Source organism: Scyliorhinus canicula, chromosome 9 (assembly GCF_902713615.1).
Source record: "Scyliorhinus canicula chromosome 9, sScyCan1.1, whole genome shotgun sequence".
NCBI classification, from domain to species: domain Eukaryota; kingdom Metazoa; phylum Chordata; class Chondrichthyes; order Carcharhiniformes; family Scyliorhinidae; genus Scyliorhinus; species Scyliorhinus canicula.
In genome coordinates, this window is record NC_052154.1 from 11,917,796 (window position 1) to 11,944,168 (window position 26,373).

Below are 26,373 nucleotides of genomic sequence, written 5' to 3' on the forward strand. Positions count from 1 at the left end.
GATGAGTCCAGTGAGCAATTCAGAAGCCTCTTTGCCGTGTGTGTGGTGGGAATGTGGGACTTGCACCCTCGGGGGAAGCTGGGCGAGCAAAGTGATTCTACACACGAGGGAGGGAGGGTGGCACAGTGGTTAGCACTGCTGCCTCACAGAGCCAGGGACCCGGGTTTGATTCCGACATCAGGTGACCGTCTGTGTGGAGTTTGTACTTGCGGGTCAACTCCGGGTGCTCCAGTTTCCTGCCACAGCCCAGAGATGTGCAGGTTAGGTGGATTGGCCATGATAAATTGTCCCTTAGTGTCCAAAAGGTTAGATAGGGTAAAGACAAGGCTATTGAGTTGGATTGTCAGCTATGATCGTGATGAATGGCGGGAGCAGGCTGGAAGGGGCAAGAGGCCTTCTCCTGTATGTATCTAAGGGGGGGAGGGGTGCTGCTTCAGAGGGTCGATGGACCGAATGGCCTCCTTCTGCACTGTGGGGATTCTCTGATGTGTGAACACAAAGATGGGCAGATGAAAGGTTGGAGAAAACGTGAGCAAAGCTTCCGCAGCTGTGCGCGGTTTGCTGAAAGTGATTGACTGGTGAATATGGGGGGGGGGGGGGGGAGAACACATGCGGTTGCCGAGGCGACGCCGCTGCTGATTGACAGGTGGTGATGCTGCGGAGGGCGGCGGCCGCCGGCGTTGCCGGGGTGACGCGGGCCTCAGTGATTGACAGGCGAGCAGGCGGCGCGCGCTGGATGTAACCATCGGGCCGCAGTGACGTCAGTGGGTATCCCCGCCTGGCCAGCCGCAGTGAGGGCGCTGCAAGCCGCTCAGCTGATCGCAATGCTGGGGGCTGGCGGCGGAAGGCAGGCTCCAGCTGACGCTGCTCTTTCCAATCCATCAGCCATTCAGAATCTCGGCAGCTGCGGCGAGTCAACACCCTTTGCAATGGCTTCAGGATTGCTGGTGAGCATTTACCCCCCCCCCCCCCCCCCCCCCCAAATTGCGCATTGCTCCCCCCAGCCCGACCTGATGGTTCCATTTGCCGAGGGTGCTCCACAGGCACCGGCTGCTTTGCAACGCCATCTCTGCTGCTGACCGCACGTCCGTGTGTGAGCTGCAGTTGTTTGTATTTTGATGCACAGGCGTCCTTGTTGCGCTTGCAAGTTTATTTGAGGTGCGCTTGTTTGAAATATTTTGCGTTGGCTAAATGGCCTATTTTTGGGGGGATTAACGACATTCCTGACATTTGTCAGGAGTGGTTTATCCCGCGGCAGATTCACCACCAGCACAAATCTGCAGCCAACTCGCTGCTGCGGAGCGAGTCATCTGTTGGAATTGTTCAATTCTCGGTTTGGTGACTTCAATGCCAAGTCCCGCTTCCCTCCCCTGGCTCCAGTTGTTGTTATTCCAACACTAAATCCTGGGACAACCTGTTTGAGCAGCTGACTGTCCCCCCTGGGGTTGCTCTGAATTTCACCTGCATCAGCAGGTTGGCCATATTGGGTAAATTGCCTCTTGTGCCCTGAGTGAGTTGGGTTTAGGGGAAATCCTTTTACTTTGCTGTCCAATGATTCGGAGATTTAAAAATCATTGGTCCTGGCCTAGTGGGGTGAATGGGGGTGGGTGGGGAGGAGTGACTGGCTCTCCCCTCCAGGGCACCCACTGTGTGGGTATCCTAACAGTTGGTTTGTCCTCTGGACTGGGGGCTCCTCTTGGCTGGGGCCAGAGTTTGTATCCTTCCTTTCGATGTAGGTGCCTTGTCCTGGTTGGGATTGGGTGTACTTATCGGAGTTGTGGGGAAGACCCTGGGGTTGTACTCCTTTGGGACACTGCTAGGCCAGGCCTGACGCCAAGGTTGGCATCCTCTTGCCCCCATGGATTTGGTGGGGTGGGGTGTGCCTGGTGAAGTAGGATTTGGCTGTGATGATTTTGGGATGGACCGGGTGCTGCCGAACTGTTTCTTTCTCCCTGGGGTAGGAGTGATGTCCCTTTGTGGGATAGAGGGCTGGCTCCCCACTTTGGAGGGCATCGAATGATTGCTTGAGAGGTCTTGTTATCTGAGCGATTAGTTCTGATGGTTCTTGATCTTTATTTCTTCTGAGAGACCCCAAGGGTGATGCGTCCATTGTGACCCTCACTTTGTATTTGGTTTTCCCTGAGCTGTGTGAGGTGAAGTTTAGTTTTACCGTATGTATAGATGGGGGGAGGTCTCAGTGGGTTTTGTTTCTCTTTTGTTTCGCTGTGATCATAGAATCATGAACCCAACAGTGCAGATGGAGGCCATTCGGCCCATCAAATCTGTAGTGATTTTCTGAAAGAGCACACTACCAAGGCCCCTGCCCCACCCCCATAACTTTTCGACACTAAGGGGCAATTTAGCCTGGTCAATCCAGTTGAACAGCAGATCTTTGGACACCGAAGGGCAATTTAGCACTGCACCAACACCTCCCACTGGCCTGGGACCACAGGAGGATCCTGAGGAGATCCCGCCTGTCCATGTCCCGGTGGCGGGATCAACGCAGGCCATGGGTTGGTTGGTGGGCCCGTGTCACCCGCGGTACTCGGTGTGATGAACGATTTGGGCCCAGAGGGCGACTGTCCGAAGGCTGTCAACCGTCCAGTGTCTGGAGAGGAGAGTGCGCATGAGGCTCTTTGCAGTGAGGTGCAGGGCTCACTCGTGCCTGACACTGTGTCGCTCCTCACCCCATCTGGGGGACTCCGGGAATCTGGCACATCATAATCGAAGGTTCTTTTGTTTTTACTGCCTCTGTAGATAGTTCAGGCAGTGTCCTATTGCCTCCACCCTCCACCAACAACCTTGTTTAAGAAGGGCAGCAGGGATAATCCAGGGAATTATAGACCGGTGAGCTTGACGTCAGTGGTAGGGAAGCTGCTGGAGAAGATACTGAGGGATAGGATCTATTCCCATTTGGAAGAAAATGGGCTTATCAGTGATAGGCAACATGGTTTTGTGCAGGGAAGGTCATGTCTTACCAACGTAATAGAATTCTTTGAGGAAGCGACAAAGTTGATTGATGAGGGAAGGGCTGTAGATGTCATATACATGGACTTCATAAGACATTTGATAAAGTTTCCCATTGTAGGCTGATGGAGAAAGTGAAGTCTCATGGGGTCCATGGTGTACTAGCTAGATGGATAAAGAACTGGCTGGGCAATAGGAGACAGAGAGTAGTGGTGGAAGGGAGTTTCTCAAAATGGAGAACTGGTGTTCCACAGAGATCCATGCTTGGACCACTGTTGTTTGTGATATACATAAATGATCTGGAGGAAGCTATAGGTGGTCTGATGAGCAAGTTTGCAGATGACACTAAGATTGGTGGAGTTGCAGATAGCGAGGAGGACTGTCAGAGAATACACGGAATATAGATAGATTGGAGAGTTGGGCAGAGAAATTGCAGATGGAATTCAATCCTGGCAAATGCGAGGTGATACATTTTGGAAGATCTAATTCAAGAGCAAACTATACGGTAAATGAAAAAGCCTTGGGGAAAATTGATGTACAGAGAGATCTGGGTGTCCAGGTCCATTGTACCCTGAAGGTGGCTGCGCAGGTTGATAGAGTGGTCATGAAGGCATACGGCATGCTTTCCTTCATCGGAAGGGGTATTGAGTACAAGAGTCGGCAGGTCATGTTACAGTCGTAAAAGACTTTGGTTCGGCCACATTTGAAATACTGCATACAGTTCTGGTCGCCACATTACCAAAAGGATGTGGATGCTTTGGAGAAGGTGCAGAGGAGGTTCACCAGGATGTTGCATGGTACGGAGGGCGCTAGCTATGAAGAGAGGTTGAGTAGATTAGGATTATTTTCATTAGAAAGACGGAGGTTGAGGGGGGACCTCATTGAGGTCTACAAAATCATGAGAGGTATAGACAGGGTGGATAGCAAGAAGCTTTTTCTCAGAGTTGGGGACTCGATTACTAGGGGTCACAAGTTCAAGGTGAGAGGGGAAAAGTTTAAGGGAGATATGCGTAGAAAGTTCTTTACGCAGAGGGTGGTGGGTGCCTGAAACGCATTGCCGGCAGAGGTGGTAGAGACGGGCACGATAGCGTCATTTAAGATGTACCCGTACCAGCCTCCCCGGACAGGCGCTGGAATGTGGCGACTAGGGGCTTTTCACAGTAACTTCATTGAAGCCTACTCGTGACAATAAGCGATTTTCATTTTCATGTATCTAGACAGATACATGAATGGGCAGGGAGCAAAGGGATACATATCCTTAGAAAATAGGTGACAGTTTTAGATAGAGAATCTGGATCGGCGCAGGCTTGGAAGGCTGAATGGCCTGTTCCTGGGCTGTAATTTTACTTTGTTCTTCTTTGTTCTTTGTTCAACACCCCGATTGCCTTCTTCCCCACCACACTCCTTTCCCCTTTCTACCCAACCCCCTTCTTTTCCCTCCTGTTGGTATAGAGGTGAGGGTATCTGGTCACTCCAGCGCAGTTTAGTGCTTGTACCATTTGTTTTTTGTAGAAATGTGTTGTGAACTGTTTTAATAATCAGAGTACCCATCTGAGGGGAGGGTACCCTGTTTCTCCAATACAATTAGTGTTTGCACTATTTGGCCTTGTGTATATATTTATGTATATTTTTTACTGTTTTAATAAAAAGATATGGCCTATCCAGCTAACCTGCACATTTTGGACTGTGGGAGGAAACGCACCCAGACATGGGGAAAAAGTGCAAACTCCACACAATCACCTGAGGTCGAAATTGAACCTGGATCCCTGACGCTGTGAGGCAGCAGTGCCAACCATTGTGCCACCGTATTTATAGAAACTTGGAAGTTTCAATAAAAATACAAGTCTTGGAAAGACAGGTTTCAATGCAGTAATCATTGACAGTTTCTCAGCAACATTCGGTTTAGAAATATGAAAAGGATTTGATGGGGCAGGTAGAGGTGGGGATTGTAGAACCGGTGGTCATAATCTTAAAATTAGAGCTAGCCGTTGTGGAGCTAAGACTGAAGAATAGAATGAAGATTGATCATGATGGCCTGAATGATGGAGCAGGCTCAAGCAGCAGAATGGCCTGCTCCCCCCCCCCTCCCCCTCCCACTCGCTATGAACAGATCAATGTCAACTGATATTTTAGCACTCTGCATATTCCACCTTTGTTATTTTCATAAATATACAATCCGAGCCGAGAATAGAACTGTGAATGTAATGTTCTATTTTAAAAAAACAACAGTTGTCCACTAGAAACAAATTGAGATCCTAGAATTGTAATTCACTTCTGCTATGTATCACGTCTTATTTTTATTTTTTCTCGTTTTTATTTGATATATATTCTGCTGATTAAAGTGAGGGGTGTTAGCACTGGTGGATAACATCAAGGCAACGCATTAGTTTTAGGGTTCTGGCCTCCTCCAAACCCCTCTCTCTATCCAGATACCATGGGCGGGATTCTCCGTTTGCCGACGCCGATTTTGTAATCGGCGATCCGGCAGAGAAGCCCTTTTTAGAACCGAATTGGGGGGTGCGCCAGTTTTCGGATGTTCTACCCCCTCCATCGAGGAGTACGCCGCACGCTGTTGGGACTTCCTCAGGACCTTGCCTGAAGGCCCTCCACCGATGCTCCGTTCCCGATGGGCCGAGTTCCCGACCGCGCGGGGCACGTGTGACCTCTGAGGTCGGGTACGCTGTGGACTGTGTCCAGCGCCGCCACCTGCGGACGGGAGCCATGCCGCTGGCCGGGAGGGGCAGGGGGTGGCTTCAGCGAGGGTTGGGGGAACTGGTGGGGTGTGACCTGGGAATGGCGAGGGGGTATCCAGGGGGGCCGTATTTGGCACGTCGGGTCCAAGCCCAACCGGCGCCATGTTGTATAGTGTGACCCCTCCAGGTTGTCGACGTGCGCATGCGCCGCCACGAACCCGGCAATTCTCTGACCATTTATATCGGGAAGGCCCTGCGTTTTATGTGGCGCAGATGCTAGCCCCTCTCCGGCTGGAGGATCGGAGCTGGAGCCTCGCCGATTTTATTTCCCACGTAGAACGCCACGGATCCTCCGTATATAGCCCCAAAATTGGAGAATCCAGCCCCATGAGGATGTTGGTGATCATGACCTATCTTCCAGAGAGATTTTTTCCCCTCACTTCAAAGTGCCAATTTTCCCAACTACTGAATTAAAACTGGATCTTTTGTCCCAGAGTACCTTCAGTGTAAGCTACCTGAGTGAACAATGAAACATAAGAACAGACGTAGAACATTTATCTCCTTGAGCCCATTCTACCTTTTAAATATATCATGGCTGATCTCATAGAATTTACAGTGCAGAAGGAGGCCACTCGGCCCATCGAGTCTGCACCGGCTCTTGGAAAGAGAACCCTATCCGAGGTTAACACCTCCACCCTATCCCCATATCCCCATAACCCAGTAACCCCACCCAACACTAAGGGCAATTTTGGACACTAAGGGCAATTTATCATGGCCAATCCACCTAACCTGCACATCTTTGGACTGTGGGAGGAAACCGGCGCACCCGGAGGAAACCCACGCACACACTGGGAGGATGTGCAAACTCTGCACAGACAGTGACCCAAGCCGGAATCGAACCTGGGACACTGGAGCTGTGAAGCAATTGTGCTATCCACAATGCTACTGTGCTGCCCTTTGACCAAATATCTGTCATCCCCCCTATCCTTCGAGAATTGTGGCTAATACCTGTACCAGCCTCCCAGAACAGGCGCCGGAATGTGGCGACTAGGGCCATTTCACAGTAACTACATTTGAAGCCTACTTGTGACAATAAGCGATTTTCATTTCATTTTCATAATAAATCCCTCAATCTTGCTTCAGGTCTCCTGATAATGCCTCAAAATTCCAGGACACATCACATTGTTAGGACATATCTTTGACAGCTCTCTGCCTTGGTTTGTGCCAGAGTGGTCAACTGTGTTGTGCATCCTTTTGGTGTGGCTCAGGAGTTCCAGTCTGGCATTGCAGTCTCTGCCCTAGTTCCTAGGAAGTCAGTGTGCTGAGAAGGTGCATGAATTACTGGCCCGTGTTTTCTCTGGGCCCTCTTCCCGACCATCTGAGTTTTCTGTTTCACCTGGCCTCTTCTAATGTCGTTGCCCCCCCCGACACTCAACCACCAGAGGTCACGGCCATCAATGACTACCGCCCAGTTGTCAGTGCCAATATCCACCATCTTCATATCTCGCTTGTAGCGGAGGTATGGACGCCCAGTGGGTCATATGCGAGTGGCTGTTGAATGTAATTCTGCATACGGACGTTATCTATCTGATGAGCTCGGTCGAGCCCGCGCAGGCACTGTTAGCTGAATGAGTCTATGCTGGTAGAAGTAGCATGTTCCAGGCCCTCAGAGCTGCTGACCTTGACCTGCCAAGAAATACCAAATATATGTCTGAGCCTGCAAAGATAGACCATGCTCAACGTTTTCTCCTGTTGAGCATATATTGTCCAGGTCTCACTGCTGTAGAACACTGCGCAGAGGACACAGGCTCAGTGGACACCCTGTTTGTCTTGTCTCACAGTCTCTTATTCAGTTTGGCATGACAGCTGAAGTTTGTGCGATTGTCTGCGTGTTGATTTCAGCATCAAGTGACAGATGGCTAGTGATTTTTGGTGTCCTTATTCCTTGACTGGGATTCAAACCCAGGCCGTGTGGGTGAGAGTGCAAAATCCTGACCACGAGAATCAACTAACAGAGGTGCACAGGTGGGCCTTTAAGGGGATGCTTCAGAATAGGTACATTCCAATAAGAAAGAAAAATTCCAAAGCAAGGATCCACCTGGTTGACTGAAAAAATTAGGGATAGAAAAAATAGTGAGAAATATAAAGACCGATAGTAAGACTTTCTATCAATATTTACAAAAGAGTTAAAGTGAGCCTTGGTCTTGCAGGAAGTGAGTCGGGGGAATTAATAATGGAAAATAAGATGACCGATGAATTGAACAGTTATTTTGCATCAGTCTTCATTATAGAGGATACATGTAACATTCCAGAAATAGCAATGGATCAGGGACGGGATTCTCCGTCCAACCAGACCCATTTTCTGGTGTGGAGCGCCCCCGCCAGCCGTGGAATTCTCCGTTCCTGCAGCCGGCCAATGGGGTTTCCCACATTGTGGCCATCCCGTGCAGTTGGGAAACCCGCGGGCGTGGGCGTGCTGCCAGTGAAGCTCAGGATCCCGCCAATAGAGAATCCCGCAGCTGGTATTGGAAGGGACGAAGAAACTCAGGAGAATGACAATCACCAGCGGAGTGGCACTGGGCAACTTGTTGGAACTACGGATTGGAAAGCCCTGGGTCCTGATGGATTTTATTCTGGGGTCTTAAGATAAGTGGCTAGTGAAATAGGTGACATTAGTTATAATTTTCCAAAATTTATTAGATTCAGGGAAGGTTCATCAGATTAGGAAACTGCAAAATTATTCAAAAAGGTTGGGGGGAGGGGGGGGGGAGAGACAGAATGCGGGAAACTTTGATAAATTCAATTAATCTGGTAAAATCAATGTGTTTTGTAAAATGGAAACTATGTTTCACCAATTTATTGGAGTTCTTTGAAGAAGGAACAGGAACTATGGATAAAGGTGCACTTAGACTTCCAGAAGGCATTTGATAAAGCAGCGATTTTCAAAGTGAGGGTCACAACCCGCGAATGGGTCGCCCAATGGTGCACAATGGGTCTTCAAAAGATCACCAAAATGATCCCCAAATATCGCCTGACCATGTTTACCGTTTCATCTCCAGGTAAATTCTCACTGCAGTACAATGTGTGACCACGCAAGACTGATTTAGAAGCCGGTGCTGTGGACTTCCTTGCCTCTCTGGGCCATATAGTTGGGCAGTTTGTAGTCCGAGACGTGTAAAACTTTCTGCTACTGTGTTCAGCATCAGGATCTGTATTATTTCTTGAGTTCAGTGTGTCACGAATAAACCTCGTGCGTCTTTTAAAATTCTCTCCATTAAACTGGACGTACAGCCTCCTCCAGCCCTACAAGCCCCTATATGTGCACTCCTTCCACTTCCGAACTGCCCTTTCACACCGGGGCTTTTGTCCTTCAAGGACGCTTCTTTTTTTTCATCACGCCCCCGACGCTATTGACCCCCTCTTCCCATGTACTCATCCCCAAACATCCGTCTCTGCCACGTGGCTACGTGGACTCCACCAGCTGAATTGGGTCCTCTACAGCAAGGGCTTTTGCATCTACCTTTATCGGGGCTTCAATTGTTCTCCAAAGATGACAGCTGGCGACTAAACTACACTCGTGTATACGGGAGCCGGTAAAATGCTGCAGGTGTTTGGAATGGAATGTGTCTGCACGTTTTGCATATTGGTCAGCTGAGCTGTACCCAGCATTGCTTTTTTTTTTAAGCATGTTTTCAGTCTGTCACAGTCTGGAAATGGTACTGACTGGCGCCCAGTGACTTTCTGTCTGACTGTGTTTTTTAGAACATAGAACATAGAACAGTACAGCACAGAACAGGCCCTTCGGCCCTCGATGTTGTGCCGAGCAATGATCACCCTACTTAAACCCACGTAACCCGTATACCCGTAACCCAACAATCCCCCCATTAACCTTACACTACGGGCAATTTAGCATGGCCAATCCACCTAACCCGCACATCTTTGGACTGTGGGAGGAAACCGGAGCACCCGGAGGAAACCCACGCGCACACGGGGAGGACGTGCAGACTCCACACAGACAGTGACCCAGCCGGGAATCGAACCTGGGACTTTGGAGCTGTGAAGCATTGATGCTAACCACCGTGAGGCCCCCTAAGTGTTTTGTTCAACACTTAGGGCTCCTGTTTCTGAAGTTGAAGATTTGAGTGTAATTTCCGATCCGAGGTTTAGGTTTTTAAAGCGTGAGCGTGACGTTGTTAAACTGTGCAACATTGACCCTGTTAATCTTTCCAGTGCTTGTACGCAATTTTCCAAATGCTACAAATGGGTGTGAAGAAGTAAAATAATCAAATAATCCTGAGTTACACACCCTTAAGCAATGTGTCAGGGTGGAGCTGTCGTTTACGATGAAACAGCAGCTCAATTTACAAATTTACATTCATTAATACAGAAGTGCCAACAATGACTTTTTAACAGCAATTATGGAGAATATTTTGTGACTGTGGCGAGGGTCGTGATAGTCGGCCATTTTGTAAACGTGAGTCGCTCAAAAAGAATTTTGAAAAACACTGTGATAAGGTACCACATCAAAAATTATTGTGGAACATTAAGGTTTATGGCATGTGGTGGGGGGGGGGGGGGGGGGGGGGGAAGGGGAACATATTGGCATGGATAAAAGATTAGCTCGCTATCAGGAAACTTGAGTCGGCATAAATTGGTAATTTTCACGTTGGCAAGATGTAAAAAGTGGTGTGACACAGTGCTCGGGCCTCAACCTTTTCTCAAAATGACCTGGATGAAGGGTTCGAAGATTTGGTCACTAAATTTGCTGATGACGCACAGATAGAACAAAGAACAATCCAGCATCGAATTTGGCCCTTCGGCCCTCCGAGCCTGTACGGGAGGAAAGAAAGTTGTGAAGAGGTCATGAGGGGATGCAAAAGGATATGAGTAGGTTAGGTGAGTGGGCAAAGATCTGGCAAACAGAGTATAATGTGGGAAAATGTGAAATTATACGTCTTTACAGGAAGAATAAAAATAAGCATATTATCTAAAATGGGTGCGAGTTTGCAGAGCTCTGGAATGCAGATGGATCTGCTGTCCTAGTGCATGAATTGCAAAAGGTTAGTATGCAGGTACAGCAAATAATTAGCAAAGCTATTATTTTTTGCAAGGGGAATTGAATAATGGGTGGATTGGATTGACTTAAAGGAAAGGTTGGATAGGCGAGTTATGTATCCGTTGGCGTTTAGAAGAGTAAGAGGTGACTTGATTAAACATAGAAGACCCCAAGGGGCCTTGATAGGCTCTATATGGAGAGGATGTTTCCTCTTTTGGGAGAATCTAAACCTAGGGGTCACTGTTTAAAAATCATGGGTCGCCCATTTAAGACGAGGCGAAATTATTTTCTCGAGGATTGTGGGTCTTTCGAAATCCCTTCCTCAAAAGGCAATGGAGGCAGAATCTGAATATTTTTAAAGCAGAGATAGATAGATTCCTGATCAGCAAGGGAGTAAAAGGTTAAAGGGGGTAAGTGAGAATATAAAGTCGGAGGTTACAGCCCAATCAGCCATGCCCTGATCGAACGGTGGAGCAGGCTCGAAGGGCGAGTGGCCTACTCCTGCTCCTATTTTCTATGTTTGTACACCAAGGAACATGGGGCATTGTTGGGGAAAGCTGTAGCTATCCACATATCGATGGGTAACAGAAAGACAGAAAAACCTCCAGATATGGAGGCTAGCTGCAAAATAAGCTTTACTTTTCTAACCAGTAGGCAGCTGGGGACATTAGCGACAGGATGTTCAGGGTGGGGTGAAGTAGAGGGTGGTGACCCTATAGAATTCAAAACCCCATCAAGCTACCTTTCACCACCCCTGTGACATGGCACGCAAGGGCCACCATTCAATAAAGCTGAGCAGAATAAAGTCCTTCAGTGGCAGATGAGATCCTTGCTGTGAAGGCCTTGTCCTCAATTATGAAGACTCATGCAATCATTGAAACCAGGCAGTACCCAGCCAAGATACTGTGGGACCTGCTTTGCAACTGGCCTTCTGCTCGAAAAGACACCTCATCCCGGGACCTTCGACAGATAGCTAATTTCCTCAAGCCCATGATGGTCAGTGGTAATGGCGGCTAGATTGTGAAATCAGATTGCTGGTCACAACCTGACACCCAGACAGTGGATGCCAATTAAACACACCACCCTTCTCCAATGCAGACAGGTTTGTAGCTGTGTTTGAGTAGCCCTCGTCTGGATTGGTTCTGCTGACAGGAAGTGGTTAGAAAAGGTGCCTCAACAGTCGCCAAACCAGGCTGGAAAACCACATCCAGCGGGATCACCCAGCGGTCGAAACTCGCAAGAGGAAACGAGGGAAGTCGGATCTTTGAGACTGCATGAGCACCCTTTTGGGATCCATGATCAATTTACAACATCCAAAGATAGCGGATGGGATTCTCTGTCTCGCCACACCCATTTTCTGGTGCAGCGCGCCCACAATGACAGCAGGATCCTCCGTCCCGGCAGCCGGCCAATGGGGTTTCTCACTGTGGGCACCCCCATGCCATCGGAGAAATTTGCGGGCGTGAGTGCGCCTCCGATGAAATGAAGGATCCAGCCGACGGAGAATCCAGCCCAGTGACTCTGCTCAATTCACAAACCGTATCAAATTCCACTGGAAACACTTTGTAGAATTCTCAATCAGAACCTCACCGTGGACATACACCTGCTGGAGAATCTCCCTCAACACACCATCATAACTTAGCTGGATGGTGATGATCCAAAACTCGACTAAGCGCTGCCGACCAGATGAAAAACAACAAAGCTCCTGATTCTGACAAACCTGTGAAGCAGTGAAACCAGAAATAAGCTTACTGATCTTGCAGTGCATGCCCTATTTATGAAGCTCCACATCACCTTAGAGATGTCAATCTTCAGGAAAGGAGACAAATTGAACTGTGCCATCGGGCAATGCTATGCCCCTGTAGTTGGTAAAGTCCAAGGTAGGTTACTTCTTAATCGCCAACTGCAGAGGAGGTCCGTGCAGACTTCCAGTATGACTTCTGACCTGCCAGAGGAACAACCAATGTGAGCTACACAGCATGTTAACCTCCAGGTAAAGTGCAGAATAAAACACCCCTTTGTACATGATTTTGGAAGGTAGATTATATAATTCCACGATTTTGGAAAGGGAATTCGAGAGAAAACAGGGAATCATAGACCACTCGGCCTGGCGTCAGTACTGGGAAAAATGACAGGATCCATTATCAAAGGTTTTATAACGGAGCACTTGGAAAATAGTGGCAGGATCGGACAGAGTCAGCATGGATTGATAAAGGGGAAATCATACTTGGCAAATCTACTGGAATTCTTCAAGGAAGGATCCGACATGCCCGGATCACCAGGGAGGACCTCATCCTCACCCACTTTCGTTTGGATGTGGCATCGTCTGTGACCTCATCCCCTTCCCATCCACCGTTTCTCTCTCTTTCCACCACCCCCCCACCAAGGTCTTGTTACATCACTCTCGGGTGGATGGGCGTGCGTCGGACTCTCGGCTGGACAATATACAAGGCAGGAGGGTGATGATAACCCAGTGTGAGGTGGACTCTGCTGCTCCTCTATCTATTCGATGGGGCTGGTTTAGCAGAGTGGGCTAAACAGTTGGCTTGTAATGCAGAACAAGACCAGCAGCGCGGGTTCAATTCCTGTACCAGCCTCCCTGAACAGGCGCCATAATGTGGTGAATAGGGGCTTTTCACAGTAACTTCATTTGAAGCCTACTTGTGACAATAAGCGATTATTATATTATTATTCCATAGTCTGACTCCTGACAGGGTGCTCAAACCCACTGTCATAATATGCACTCATGTTCATAATGAGATACAGACCGGCAATGATGGACACACACAGGAACCAATCACCACACAGAATACAGAACAACCAATCCCCAGGCAGGACACTACAGGGGACATTACCAGTATAAAACACATGAGGCAGGAAGGCTCGGCCTCTTCGTACTGGGTGATAGCTGCAGCAACAGTCCGGGTGCAATGTACAGTCAGCACCTACTACACATGGCACAGAGCAAGTCTGTGCAAGCCAGACCAAGGTTAGCAAGCTTAGATTAATAGAGTGTCGACTCACAGCGAACTATGTACATTACTTGGCAAGTTCAATAAAGCAGTGTTGAACCATCTACAGCGTTGGAAGCCTGTTTTCAAGTGATACTGCATTGAGTTGCAGTCCGTGTTAATCCAACGTAGATAACACCTCACCCACCACCTGCACGTGGTCTGCCTCGGTGACTGGGGGTTGAGGGAGCAGATCTAGGACCACTGTGCCCGAGGGGCTGAGACTGGGGGTGGGGTAGTTTTTCTCCAGAGATACTGTGTGTTTTTTTTATTGAAACCACAGATACCTGAATGAATTCACAGTAAAAGCCTTGAACTGAAGGCCGAGATTGAAGCTAAGCTGCTAAAGATCCACCAGCTGAAGCAAAGACTCTTATTGTTTGACCTTCATCCTTATTATTTTTCACAGTTTCCCCCCTCTGTGTGTGTGTGTGTGTGTGTGTGTGTGTGTGTGTGTGTGTGTAGGCAGTTAAAGTCGGAGTCAGGGGTTAAATGATAATTAAGCAGTTGTATTTACTGTATATCTGATTATAGTCCTTGTTATTATGTTTAAACTTACAAACCTGGTGACTTTAATCATTGGACCGCCAAGGGCCAAAGACTTAATTCATTTGTTTTGTGACTCTGGGACAGGTGGGGCTGAAATTGACCACGCACTAGCCCAGGGAGTCGTAGCATCAGCTGCTTTATCCTTTTTTGAGAAGTGAGAAGATTGAAACATGCTCTCGGTGGTTTGCGAATGAAGCCCGCCACCAGCACCCGTGTTTAGATGGCAGGTCTGCACATGGTTTTGATCTGCCCTGTTCACGTGCACAATCACTTGTAGTGTCCCCACATTGTAGCATTGCTAAAGAGGCTGTGGGAATGTGATGTGATTCTGAAAGTAGAAAAGTGGAAGTGGGACTCCGCCGTACTGGAAAAGATAGAATCTGGTTGGGTTCAGGATAAACCTGGATCACAATTTTTCTAACCAACAAAATATACGTCTGTCCATTCAATAAAGGTGAAGACGTTATTTTTCTCATTCTGGGTAATTTATTCCACTGTGTCTTTGCCCCAATCTTAAATGTGCACCTCCTGTAACACCCTATTTCTGGGTGACCTCTGAGAAAAGACGAGTTACATTATACTGCATGAGTTGCATTCGATAAGGATTCTTAACATAGACGTTAACTGAATTCAATCAAGGCCTTTGTAAACAAGGAGCTGGTAAAATGAGAGCAGGCATTTATCCACTCTCATAATTGTTAGGGCAAGGGATAACTTGGCAAAGCAAACATTGTAAATTCATGAGTACAGTGTGCTACGACCAAAGGATTTTCAGAGGAATGTTCATTGTTCAGTGGAGAAAAGAATAGAAAAGCTATTGTTGGGGCACCATTCTGCCATCCCAAAGGCAAATTGAACTCCGATTGATTGTGACTTTCTTCTTGTGGCCTCTGACTTCATGACCAGCAGACAAAATTCTTCTGTTCTCTTAACTTGTTCATCATTGCGGAACTGGAACATTTCGGAACACTGACAGCAGCACTGTGCACAAGATATCCTAATGCCCAGCTGAACAAAGGTCGTAATGGGAACGTGAATGCAACCAACAGGTGTGCCTTCCTCGACACTCGCTCAAAACTGGTAATTGAGGCATACAGGCTTGCAGCAGCAGATTCTCTCTAAAGGTCGGGACAAATTATGGTGCTGCTCAACAATGTGAGAACTAGATGGATGGGTTTTCAATGTACAGTCTTGAGTGTTTGGCCATCTGCAGTGAGCTTTGGGTTGCGTTGCTGGATTTGCGTAGAATGGGGGGAATATTTGAGGTACCCTCTTTGCGACAAGACATTAAGCTGAAGCGAATTCTGTCGCCTCAGAGCTGTGAAAGATCTCTGGGCGTTATTTTGAAGGAGAGCAGGGAAGTTCTCCTCCTGTTGACAAAAAGGCAAGGGGATATGTGATAAACAGCAGGACCCTGGGAAGCCCCGAGGGTCAGAGGGACCTTGGTGTGTATGTACAACGGTCCCCTTGTGGGAGCGGAGCAGCTGGACACAGTGGTTGAGAAGGCATATGCCTTTATTATTGGCCTTTATTAGCCAAAGCATAGAGTTTAAGAGCAGGGAGCCTATGCTGGAACTGTATAAAATGTTGGTTAGGCCACAGCTAGAGTAGTATGGGGTGCAGTTCTGGAATCCACATTATAGGAGAGATGTGATAGCACTAGAATGGGTATAGAGGAGATTTACCAGAATGTTGCCTGGGCTGGAGAGTGTTAGTTATGAAGAGGGATTGAATAGAATTGGATTGTTTTCATTGGAGCAGGGGAGACATGATTGAGATGTACAAAATTATAAGGGGCATAGATAGAGTAGACAGGAATAAACTTTTTCCCTTGATAGAGGGATCAATGACCAGAGGCATAGATTTAAGGTAAGGGGCAGGAGGTTTGGGGGGATGTGAGGAGATGCTTTTTCACCCAGAGGGTGGTGGGAGTCTGGAACTCGCTGCCTGAAAGGGCAGTGGAGGAAGAGACCCTCGTAATAGTTAAGAGGTATTTAGATGTGCACCTGTGATCCCTGGGCATAAAAGGCTATGGGCCAAATGCTGAAAATTGGGATTAGAATGGTTAGGTGATTGTTTTTGACTGGCACAGACTCGATGGACTGAAGGGCCTTTCTGTGCTGTGTGAGTCTATGACACTAGGGCAATGTTTATACCTCAACCGACAGAAGTAAAGCCGGTGGGCTGGTCATTATTTTAAATCGCTGTTTGAGGGATGTTACTGAGGCTACGTCATATCATAAGCAAAAGGAGCATGAATGGGCCATTTGGCCCATCAGGACTTCTCAACTGTTCAATAAGATCATGGTCTTAAGTCCACTTTCCTATCGCGCCCCCCCCCCCCCCCCCTTCCCTCCACATCAGTCACCCTCGAGTCCCTTGTCGGTCAGAAATCTGTCTACTCAGCGTAAATATATTCAGTGAACGATCGTGCCACACAACATGGAGCTGGCTGCACGCAAACACGACCTGCCAAATACTTCCCCCTAACCCTCCCGGCCAGCAGCACTGCTCCCGGCTGACTGGGGCGGTGCTGGACACACTCCACGGCCGCCGCGCCAGGTTCCCGACTGCTGAGACCACACGTCAACCATGCGGTCAGGAACTCGGCCCATCGGGGGAGGGCTTTCTGATGATGCACCAACACCATTCCAATGGCGTTTGACACACGACACAATTATACCATTTCGGAGTGGGCAGAGAATAGAAATCCGGCGTCAAACGGCTGCCGTCCCCTATTTGGGCGTCGCAAGGGATTCTCCGCCCGATCACCGATTACAATATCGGACAACGGAGAATCCCGCCTCTTGTTTTTAAACTTTGCCTCCTAGATCTAGATTCCTCCAGTAAAAGAAAATTCTCAGCATCTACCTTGTCAGGCCCCCTCAGGATCTTAAATGTTTCCACAAGATCACCTCTTATACTTGAAAATTTAATGAGTATAGACTCAACCTTTTGCTTATAAGACAAGCCCTTCATCCCAGGACTCAGCCCTGCGAAGCTTCTCTGAACATTGGCTGCTGTATTTCCAACATTGCAACAACTTCCCCTCCCAAAAGTAGTTCCACTTGCCGTAAAGCATTCTGGGATCTCCTGGAATCAAGAAAGGTTAAATGTGAATGCTGGTTCTCGCTTTCTTTGATGGATGTCTTGAGATTGCCTCACCTTCCCTATGATGTGGATCTCGGCCTAACCAGCTTCCATCTCCAGAAGCAGCGACATTGTAAAGCGTAGCAGTAACTCCAAAGAGAAAGAAAGCTGCGAAATGTATCAGATCCCTCCTTGGGTTATTACTGAGATACAATTCAAGCTGCATTGCAATAATTTGGGAATTAATTGTGCCATTTTGATTTCCACAGATCAGTGACAATGAAAGCGGTTACGACCCAGAGTTGTTTTGTATCCCGAAACACTACGTCGAAGATCTGGAAAAGGTTTTCATTCCTCATGGTCTTATTATGGATCGGTAAGCGATGATCCTCCATGCTTTTGTGTTCATACCTTCCATTGTTTTTGAGCTAATGTCTTTTACTTTAATTTCAAACATGGGGTTTGAAGTAAAAAACAACAAGGTTGTTCGCAAAATATATAGGATCTTTGCTCTACAGAGGCAAATAATGCAAAGTAAGCTATCCTAGGTTTGGCCCCAGCTAAAGAATTGGGTCCCATTCTGGGTACCATATTGTGGAAAGGATGCAGAGAATATTTACAAAAATGGCACCAAGGGAAGGACTTCAATTAAGCTTTAGGCGTGGACAGGAAATAGAATAATGGTGAACAGTTGTTTTACAGACTGGAGGAAGGTATATAATGTGCGGGGGGCTGTTATGAGGGGCTGGTTTAGCTCAGTGGGCTAGACAGCTGGTTTTGAATGCAGAACAAGGCCAGCAGCATGGGTTCAATTCCCACACCAGCTTACCCGAACAGGCGTCGGAATGTGGCGACTAGGGGCTTTTCACAGTAACTTCATACTTGTGCCAATAAAAGATTCTTATTATTGAACCACTGCTTTCCTTGATCTTGTATTCATGACCTAGATTTGGCTTGGGTGCAACATCAAAATTTGCAGATGACACAAAACGTTGGAGGATAGCGATCGCATCACAGACTAAACTTAATGCAGAGTAGTGTGAAGCGATACATTTGGTCAGAAGAATGAGGAATGGCGATTTTTTTTTTTTAAAGTCACAGAAGGACCTGGGGATATATGTGCACAAATCTTCTTGATATGTGGAGATGTTGGTGCAGGGATGTGAGGGAGAGTGCAGGGAAACGTTGAGGTATACGATCAGCCAATGTCCAGTTGAATGACAAAGCAGGCTTGAGGGGCTGAATGGCCGACGGCTGATCTGTTTCCTATGTTCCTAAATCAATGACGGTGACAGGGCAGGTTGAGAAAGTGGTTAACAAGACCTAATGTGCACTGGGGTTGATAAATAGAGTTGTCTATTTCCAAAGATTTCCAAAGCAAGAAGGTTATGGTGAACCATTTTAGAACACTGGGTTGACCTGAAGTGGAGTATTGTGGTCCAAATTAGTGTTTCAACAAGGATATGTAAACATTGGAGAGAGTGCCAGAGATTCATTCGGATGGGGTTGCAGGACTTCAATTACATGGATAGATTGGCGAAGCTGGGCTGCTCGCAGACAAGAAGAGGGCAGAGAAAAGAGAATTCCTAGTGCTGCTCAAAGTCCTGAGGGGGTCTAGAACAAAATAGATTGGGGGAAAAACTTCCCCTTGGTGGTCAGAGTCGAGAATCAGAGGACACGGCTAATTTAAGTTGATTGGCAAAAGAACCAGAGGCCACGTGAGGAAAAACATTGGCACGCAACAAGTGGTTAGGATCCAGAATGCACTCCCTGACGGATTGGTGGAGGCAGATTCAATTGTGACCTTCGAAGAGAATTGGATATTTATTTGCCGAAAGAAAATGGCAGGGCTGCAAGGAAAAGGCAGGTGAAAGGGGAAGGGCCAGTCTGGTTACGATGGGCTGAATGACGCTCCGGCTGTGCTGTCACCACTCCGATTCTGTGCCTGCAGAAGCTGGAATTGTTCCCCCTTTGAGCAGCGCAGCAGAGGTTAAGAGGTGATTTGATAGAAGTGGAAAATGAGAGTAAACCAGGAGAAATTGATTCCAGTGGCAAAAGGGTGGGTAACCAGAGGACACGGAGTTATGTTAAATAGCAAAATAACCAGCGGTGAAATGAGAGAGAATTTTACTCAGTTGGTTATGAACCACCGCCTGAACGGGTTCTGGAAGCAGATTCAATGTTCTATTCCAAAGGTAAATTTGGAAAGGATAGAATGTCTTATTTATCATCTTTGCCGATCACGGCAGCAGGGTAGCATGGTGGTTAGCATAAATGCTTCACAGCTCCAGGGTCCCAGGTTCGATTCCCGGCTGGGTCACTGTCTGTGTGGAGTCTGCACGTCCTCCCCGTGTGTGCGTGGGTTTCCTCCGGGTGCTCCGGTTTCCTCCCACAGTCCAAAGATGTGCGGGTTAGGTGGATTGGCCATGCTAAATTGCCCGTAGTGTCCTAAAATGTAAGGTTAAGGGGGGGTTGTTGGGTTAAGGGTATAGGGTGGATACGTGGATTTGAGTAGGGTAATCATTGCTCGGCATAACATCGAGGGCCGAAGGGCCTGTTCTGTGCTGTACTGTTCTATGTTCTACTCTCCAATGAGTATGATTGTCCACCTAAGGAACTTTGTCACTGGCTATGGATTCTAAGGGTCCTTGTGTGGCTGATGAACCCCATCCCAGAGCTGCATCTTCAACCGCACACTTGACAGGTGTTTCCAGGAAGTGAGATTGGTCTTTGGACTCTGGATTGCTGGTACACCTTCCTCGGGTTCCTTTTCCGGTCCTCCTCCTCGCCGAAGAATGTCCTTGAAGAATTGTGTCCCTTCAATCAGGAGGTTCCTCCAAGTTGGTCTCTTCTGAGTGAGGGTCTCTCAGGTGTTGACGTCATGTTACATTTCTTGAGGCAAGCCTTCAGGGTGTCTTTGGAGCACTTCCTTTGTCCTCCTCTTGTTTGGGAACCTTCCTTGAGCTGGGCAAAGATGATTTGCTTTGGAAGGTAGGACTCTGGCATCTAAGCACATGGGAAATGGCATTAATAGATCACTCTTTCAAAGAGCTGGCACAAACATGGTGGGCTGAATGGCCTCCTGTGCTGTATCATTCTTTGATCCTGTGACTAGCATTTGGATTACATGAACGTGTGGTTACGAATATTTAATTGTTTGAAAGACGAGTGCGTGTTTGTTTGTGTTTCTCTTTTTCCCTTGAGTCTTTGGAGCTTTCTCATGCCATTTACAGCACTTGAAGGATTGGCAGCTCTCCCACTTGATTGCCAGCTGTAGCTGGCTTTTAGATGTGTGAAGGGCTGGATTAGGAATCATCTCGCCCGACGTCAAACCTGTCATTTGCCACAGTGCACTGAAGGTAAGAATTGAGGAATATTAAGATTAAAAAAACAGAAAGTTGATTAGAGGCAGACGTCTGGAGAAATTATAGGATGTGAATTCACCTATCTGTGGGAAACAAGTATTTTGCATATGTGATTAGAGAAACCAATGGGGCTATAGAGTGGTGACTTCAAAGTGGAGAGTTCAGGAAATGTATACGTACCTGCCAAAAGCCAACTCCTCAGAGTGAACGACATCAAAAGGAAAGAAACGGCATAACTGTAGAACCCTAACTAAGAAAAGAGAGAAAGAGAGAGACAGCTAACCTCAACTGCAAAAAGTTTCAGATATAGGGCGCAATTCACCCAAACTACTTTGGGCAAGTCTGGCAGGGTGCTTTTTGGGTGAGATCCAGACCGGTTTTCACCCACACTTGGGTCACGATCTGCTGGCCACATTGCGTGGGCGTGAAAATGAACAGTGTGCGATCTAATGGCCATGTTGTGTCGGGCGTGAAAAAGAGCGAACCGGTTAGATCGCAGGGGAGGCCAAAATCAGGAACCACGCTGGGCAGCGATCAGTTTCTGATCTAACCAGCCCGCTCCCATTGGTGAGGTCTGGTTCCTGCCATGGCATAACGAGAAACCAATAATCACCAATTAAGACTAATTAGATCCCATTCCTATTGACCGGTCTCCTGTGATCTGACGTTGTGGACTTGGCATCACGTGGAGCAGGAAGATACCCGCTCCCAGTGGCCCTCAATGTCACCGCAGCCCTGACCTGTTACACTTCAGGATCATTCCAGGGCTCAAGCCAGGACTTGTGTGGCATTTCCCAGCCCACAAGTGCATCCGTGAAGTCATGGACACCCTGTTTGCTTGGGAATCTGACTATATGAATTTCGACCTTGACCAAGCCTATCAAGATGCCCGGCCAGCAGGATTCTCCACATTGCCAGGATGCCCCTGAATCAGGGAGTAAAGGATGTCACGCATGTCGCCTTGTGCACACCGGGAGGTCCAGGATCGCCCTTCATTAACAGGAAGGGATTCCACTCCCTGAACGTTGAACGTGTGTGCGACCACCATCTCGAGATTATGCACGTGTTTGCCCGTTTTCCAGGCAACGTGAACCACAGCTGTATCCTGGGACAGTCCGAAATCCCCGGCCTTTTTGAGGGACACCACAGGGTGACCAGCTGGCTCTTTCGGGATCAGGGGTATGTGCTTAGGACCTGGCTAATGATGCCAGTGCGAAGACCGGTGACCGATGTTGAGACCCGATATATCGAGGTCCATGAGGCCACCCGAGTGTCATTGAGCGGTGCATCAGACTGCTTAAAATGGGGTTCCGGTGCCTGAACTGCTCCAATGGTACTGGGGGGTTGGGGGAGGGTGAAGGGCTACTGGGGGAGGGGTGCAGGTCACCCTGTAGTACGGAGTAATGGGACAAAGGCTTCACATGTCTCAGATGTTACTTTCATTAAGGGTGTACAATCGTGACCCCAACCGCCCCCATTCCCTGAGCTGATGGCTGCAGCCACTGTCTCCCAGGCAGCACAGGCTGACCGGTGGCTGACCTTCTGACCCCCTCGGGGGAACAGGGTATCCGGTCTGGACTTGACCGTGTCCATCAGTCTGGCCAGGTGGGCATCTCCGAACCGTGGAGCTGCTCTGCCTGGTGGCATGGCTGCCTGCAGCCTGGGCTTTGTTCTGCGGGATGGGTTTAAGTGCTGCTCCCCCTCGTTAGCGGGGAGCTGCTGAGCGTGATCCTGCTGATCGGCTGGCGGGACTGTCCTATGCGGCATGAAGCCAATGGGGCATCATCTAAGTTCCCTAATTAACGTTAGATGCTGATGACGGCCTTGACGGGCTGTCGGGAAACACCCAGCGATTCGCGCTCTAATTCGGTTAGATTAGAACATAGAACATAGAACAGTACAGCACAGAACAGGCCCTTCGGCCCTCGATGTTGTGCCGAGCAATGATCACCCTACTCAAACCCACGTATCCACCCTATACCCGTAACCCAACAACCCCCCCTTAACCTTACTTTTTTTAGGACACTACGGGCAATTTAGCATGGCCAATCCACCTAACCCGCACATCTTTGGACTGTGGGAGGAAACCGGAGCACCCGGAGGAAACCCACGCACACACGGGGAGGACGTGCAGACTCCGCACAGACAGTGACCCAGCCGGGAACCGAACCTGGGACCCTGGAGCTGTGAAGCATTTATGCTAACCACCATGCTACCGTGCTGCCCACAAATTAGTGCCCACGATTAGTAAATGGGATTTGGACTTCCCACAGATCAATCCCTCACTCAGAATGTTTTTACGCACTGGGGATCCAGGTCGGCTCCTCCGAGAATGGGGAACCCTTTTGAAAGGGTGCCCCGATCTCAAGGTGAGGTTGAGGGTCCCCCACCCATGGACAATGTGACCCCCCTCCATCAATAAAAGTTAGCATAAGCCCCCACCTCCGAAAACGTCTTCAGCTGAACCCCCTAGCTCTTTTTGCACTGTTTCTTTATTTAAGCAGGTGCCTGGAAAATATCCCCATGTCCCAAAGAACTCTTCAAACGTTGGACTGCACATGTGCAGCCCACTTCTTCGTGTGGAGACTCCTGAGGCCTATTGGGCCCGGTGGTTCCTGATCTCTGCCTAATTCCGAGGTAACTTTCGGATCTCTTGACAAAAGGACAATTGTTGAATGTTTTGTTGGCAAGCCTGTACCAAATGCATAATGTTGTGGTTACCATCGCAGAACTTATAAGGCATGTTTACACATGCAAGGTTGTTAGAGCGAAGAAACACCTTTTCCTCAAGTGATAATTAAGGCAGAGTCTATAGTGTTATTTTAATGGGAATTGTAAAGATACTTCAAAAGTGAAAATGTGTAAGGAAATTAAATTTAATGAGATGATTTCAGTGAGTCCGAACACTTGAGTTAAATGATCTGTCTGTGCATTACTGCCCATGATGCTATAAAAGGTTCTAGGTAGCAAATTACATTAATTCATCTCATCTCTCGGCAAATGTAACAGTTTGACTCATCAGAGTGTATTAGCTTCTGTTGGGAATACTGTTGTTTTCGTTGCCCTGAAAATATGTAAATCATTATGGTTTCCATGACAGAACCAAGAAAGAAAATGGAATCTCTGGCCGTGCTGTCATTGGTGTAGTTTTGGCCGTGCTGTCATTGGTGTAGTTTTGGCCGTGCCGTCATTGGTGTAGTTTTGGCAGTGTAGTCATTGGTGTAGTTTTGGCCGTGCCGTCATTGGTGTAGTTTTGGCCGTGCCGTCATTGGTGTAGTTTTGGCCGTCCCGTCATTGGTGTAGTTTTGGCCGTGCCGTCATTGGTGTAGTTTTGGCCGTGCCATCGTTGGTGTAGTTTTGGCCGTGCTGCCATTGGTGTAGTTTTGGCCGTGCCGTCATTGGTGTAGTTTTGGCCGTGCTGCCATTGGTGTAGTTTTGGCCGTGCTGTCATTGGTGTAGTTTTGGCAGTGCCGCCATTGGTGTAGTTTTGGCCGTGCCGTCATTGGTGTAGTTTTGGCCGTGCCGCCATTGGTGTAGTTTTGGCCGTGCCATCGTTGGTGTAGTTTTGGCCGTGCTGCCATTGGTGTAGTTTTGGCCGTGCCGTCATTGGTGTAGTTTTGGCCGTGCTGCCATTGGTGTAGTTTTGGCCGTGCTGTCATTGGTGTAGTTTTGGCCGTGCCGTCATTGGTGTAGTTTTGGCCGTGCCATCGTTGGTGTAGTTTTGGCCGTGCTGCCATTGGTGTAGTTTTGGCCGTGCCGTCATTGGTGTAGTTTTGGCCGTGCTGCCATTGGTGTAGTTTTGGCCGTGCCGTCATGGTGTAGTTTTGGCCGTGCTGTCATTGGTGTAGTTTTGGCCGTGCCATCGTTGGTGTAGTTTTGGCCGTGCTGCCATTGGTGTAGTTTTGGCCGTGCCGTCATTGGTGTAGTTTTGGCCGTGCTGCCATTGGTGTAGTTTTGGCCGTGCTGTCATTGGTGTAGTTTTGGCAGTGCCGCCATTGGTGTAGTTTTGGCCGTGCCGTCATTGGTGTAGTTTTGGCCGTGCCGCCATTGGTGTAGTTTTGGCCGTGCCGTCATTGGTGTAGCTTTGGCCGTGCCGCCATTGGTGTAGTTTTGGCCGTGCCGTCATTGGTGTAGTTTTGGCAGTGCCGTCATTGGTGTAGTTTTGGCCGTGCTGTCATTGGTGTAGTTTTGGCCGTGCCGTCATTGGTGTAGTTTTGGCCGTGCCATCATTGGTGTAGTTTTGGCCGTGCCGTCATTGGTGTAGTTTTGGCCGTGCTGCCATTGGTGTAGTTTTGGCCGTGTAGTCGTTGGTGTAGTTTTGGCCGTGACGTCATTGGTGTAGTTTTGGCCGTGCCGTCGTTGGTGTCATTTTGGCCGTGCTGCCGTTGGTGTAGTTTTGGCAGTGCCGTCATTGGTGTAGTTTTGGCCGTGCCGTCATTGGTGTAGTTTTGGCCGTGCCGTCATTGGTGTAGTTTTGACAGTGCCGCCATTGGTGTAGTTTTGGCCGTGCCGCCATTGGTGTAGTTTTTGCCGTGCTGCCATTGGTGTAGTTTTGGCAGTGCCGTCATTGGTGTAGTTTTGGCCGTGCCGTCTTGGTGTAGTTTTGGCCGTGCCGTCATTGGTGTAGTTTTGGCCGTGCCGTCATTGGTGTAGTTTTGGCTGTGCCGTCATTGGTGTAGTTTTGGCTGTGCCGTCATTGGTGTAGTTTTGGCTGTGCCGTCATTGGTGTAGTTTTGGCTGTGCCGTCATTGGTGTAGTTTTGGCTGTGCCGTCATTGGTGTAGTTTTGGCCGTGACGTCATTGGTGTAGTTTTGGCCGTGCCGTCGTTGGTGTCATTTTGGCCGTGCTGTCATTGGTGTAGTTTTGGCAGTGCCGTCATTGGTGTAGTTTTGGCCGTGCCGTCATTGATGTAGTTTTGGCCGTGCCGTCATTGGTGTAGTTTTGGCCATGCCGTCATTGGTGTAGTTTTGACAGTGCCGCCATTGGTGTAGTTTTGGCCGTGCCGCCATTGGTGTAGTTTTTGCCGAGCTGCCATTGGTGTAGTTTTGGCAGTGCCGTCATTGGTGTAGTTTTGGCCGTGTCGTCTTGGTGTAGTTTTGGCCGTGTCGTCTTGGTGTAGTTTTGGCCGTGCCGTCATTGGTGTAGTTTTGGCTGTGCCGTCATTGGTGTAGTTTTGGCCGTGCCGTCATTGGTGTAGTTTTGGCTGTGCCGTCATTGGTGTAGTTTTGGCAGTGCCGTCATTGGTGTAGTTTTGGCCGTGCCGTCATTGGTGTAGTTTTGGCCGTGCCGTCATTGGTGTAGTTTTGGCAGTGCCGCCATTGGTGTAGTTTTGGCCGTGCTGTCATTGGTGTAGTTTTGGCCGTGCCGTTATTGTTGTAGTTTTGACCGTGCTGACATTGGTGTAGTTTTGGCAGTGCCGTCATTGGTGTAGTTTTGGCAGTACTATAGTGGTGTAGTTTTGGCAGTGCCAATTTGGTGCAGTTTTGGCCGTGCCGCCATTGGTGTAGTTTTGGCAGTGCCGTCATTGGTGTAGTTTTGGCTGTTCCGTCATTGGTGTAGTTTTGGCAGTGCCGTCATTGGTGTAGTTTTGGCTGTTCCGTCATTGGTGTAGTTTTGGCAGTGCCGTCATTGGTGTAGTTTTG

The 26,373-nt window shown here is 48.5% G+C and overlaps 1 protein-coding gene across 1 annotated transcript in view; it reads left to right on the forward strand.

Moving 5' to 3' along the window:
• Window positions 1–764: 764 nt before the first annotated feature.
• hprt1l (hypoxanthine phosphoribosyltransferase 1, like) overlaps window positions 765–26,373 on the forward strand; it is a 61,088-nt gene continuing 35,479 nt past the window's right edge. Inside the window, exons 1-2 of the mRNA XM_038806243.1 lie at window positions 765–947; window positions 17,636–17,742. Of these exons, the coding sequence (XP_038662171.1) occupies window positions 825–947; window positions 17,636–17,742 (230 nt within the window). The 5' untranslated portion in view covers window positions 765–824. The remainder of the gene's footprint in view (window positions 948–17,635; window positions 17,743–26,373) is intronic.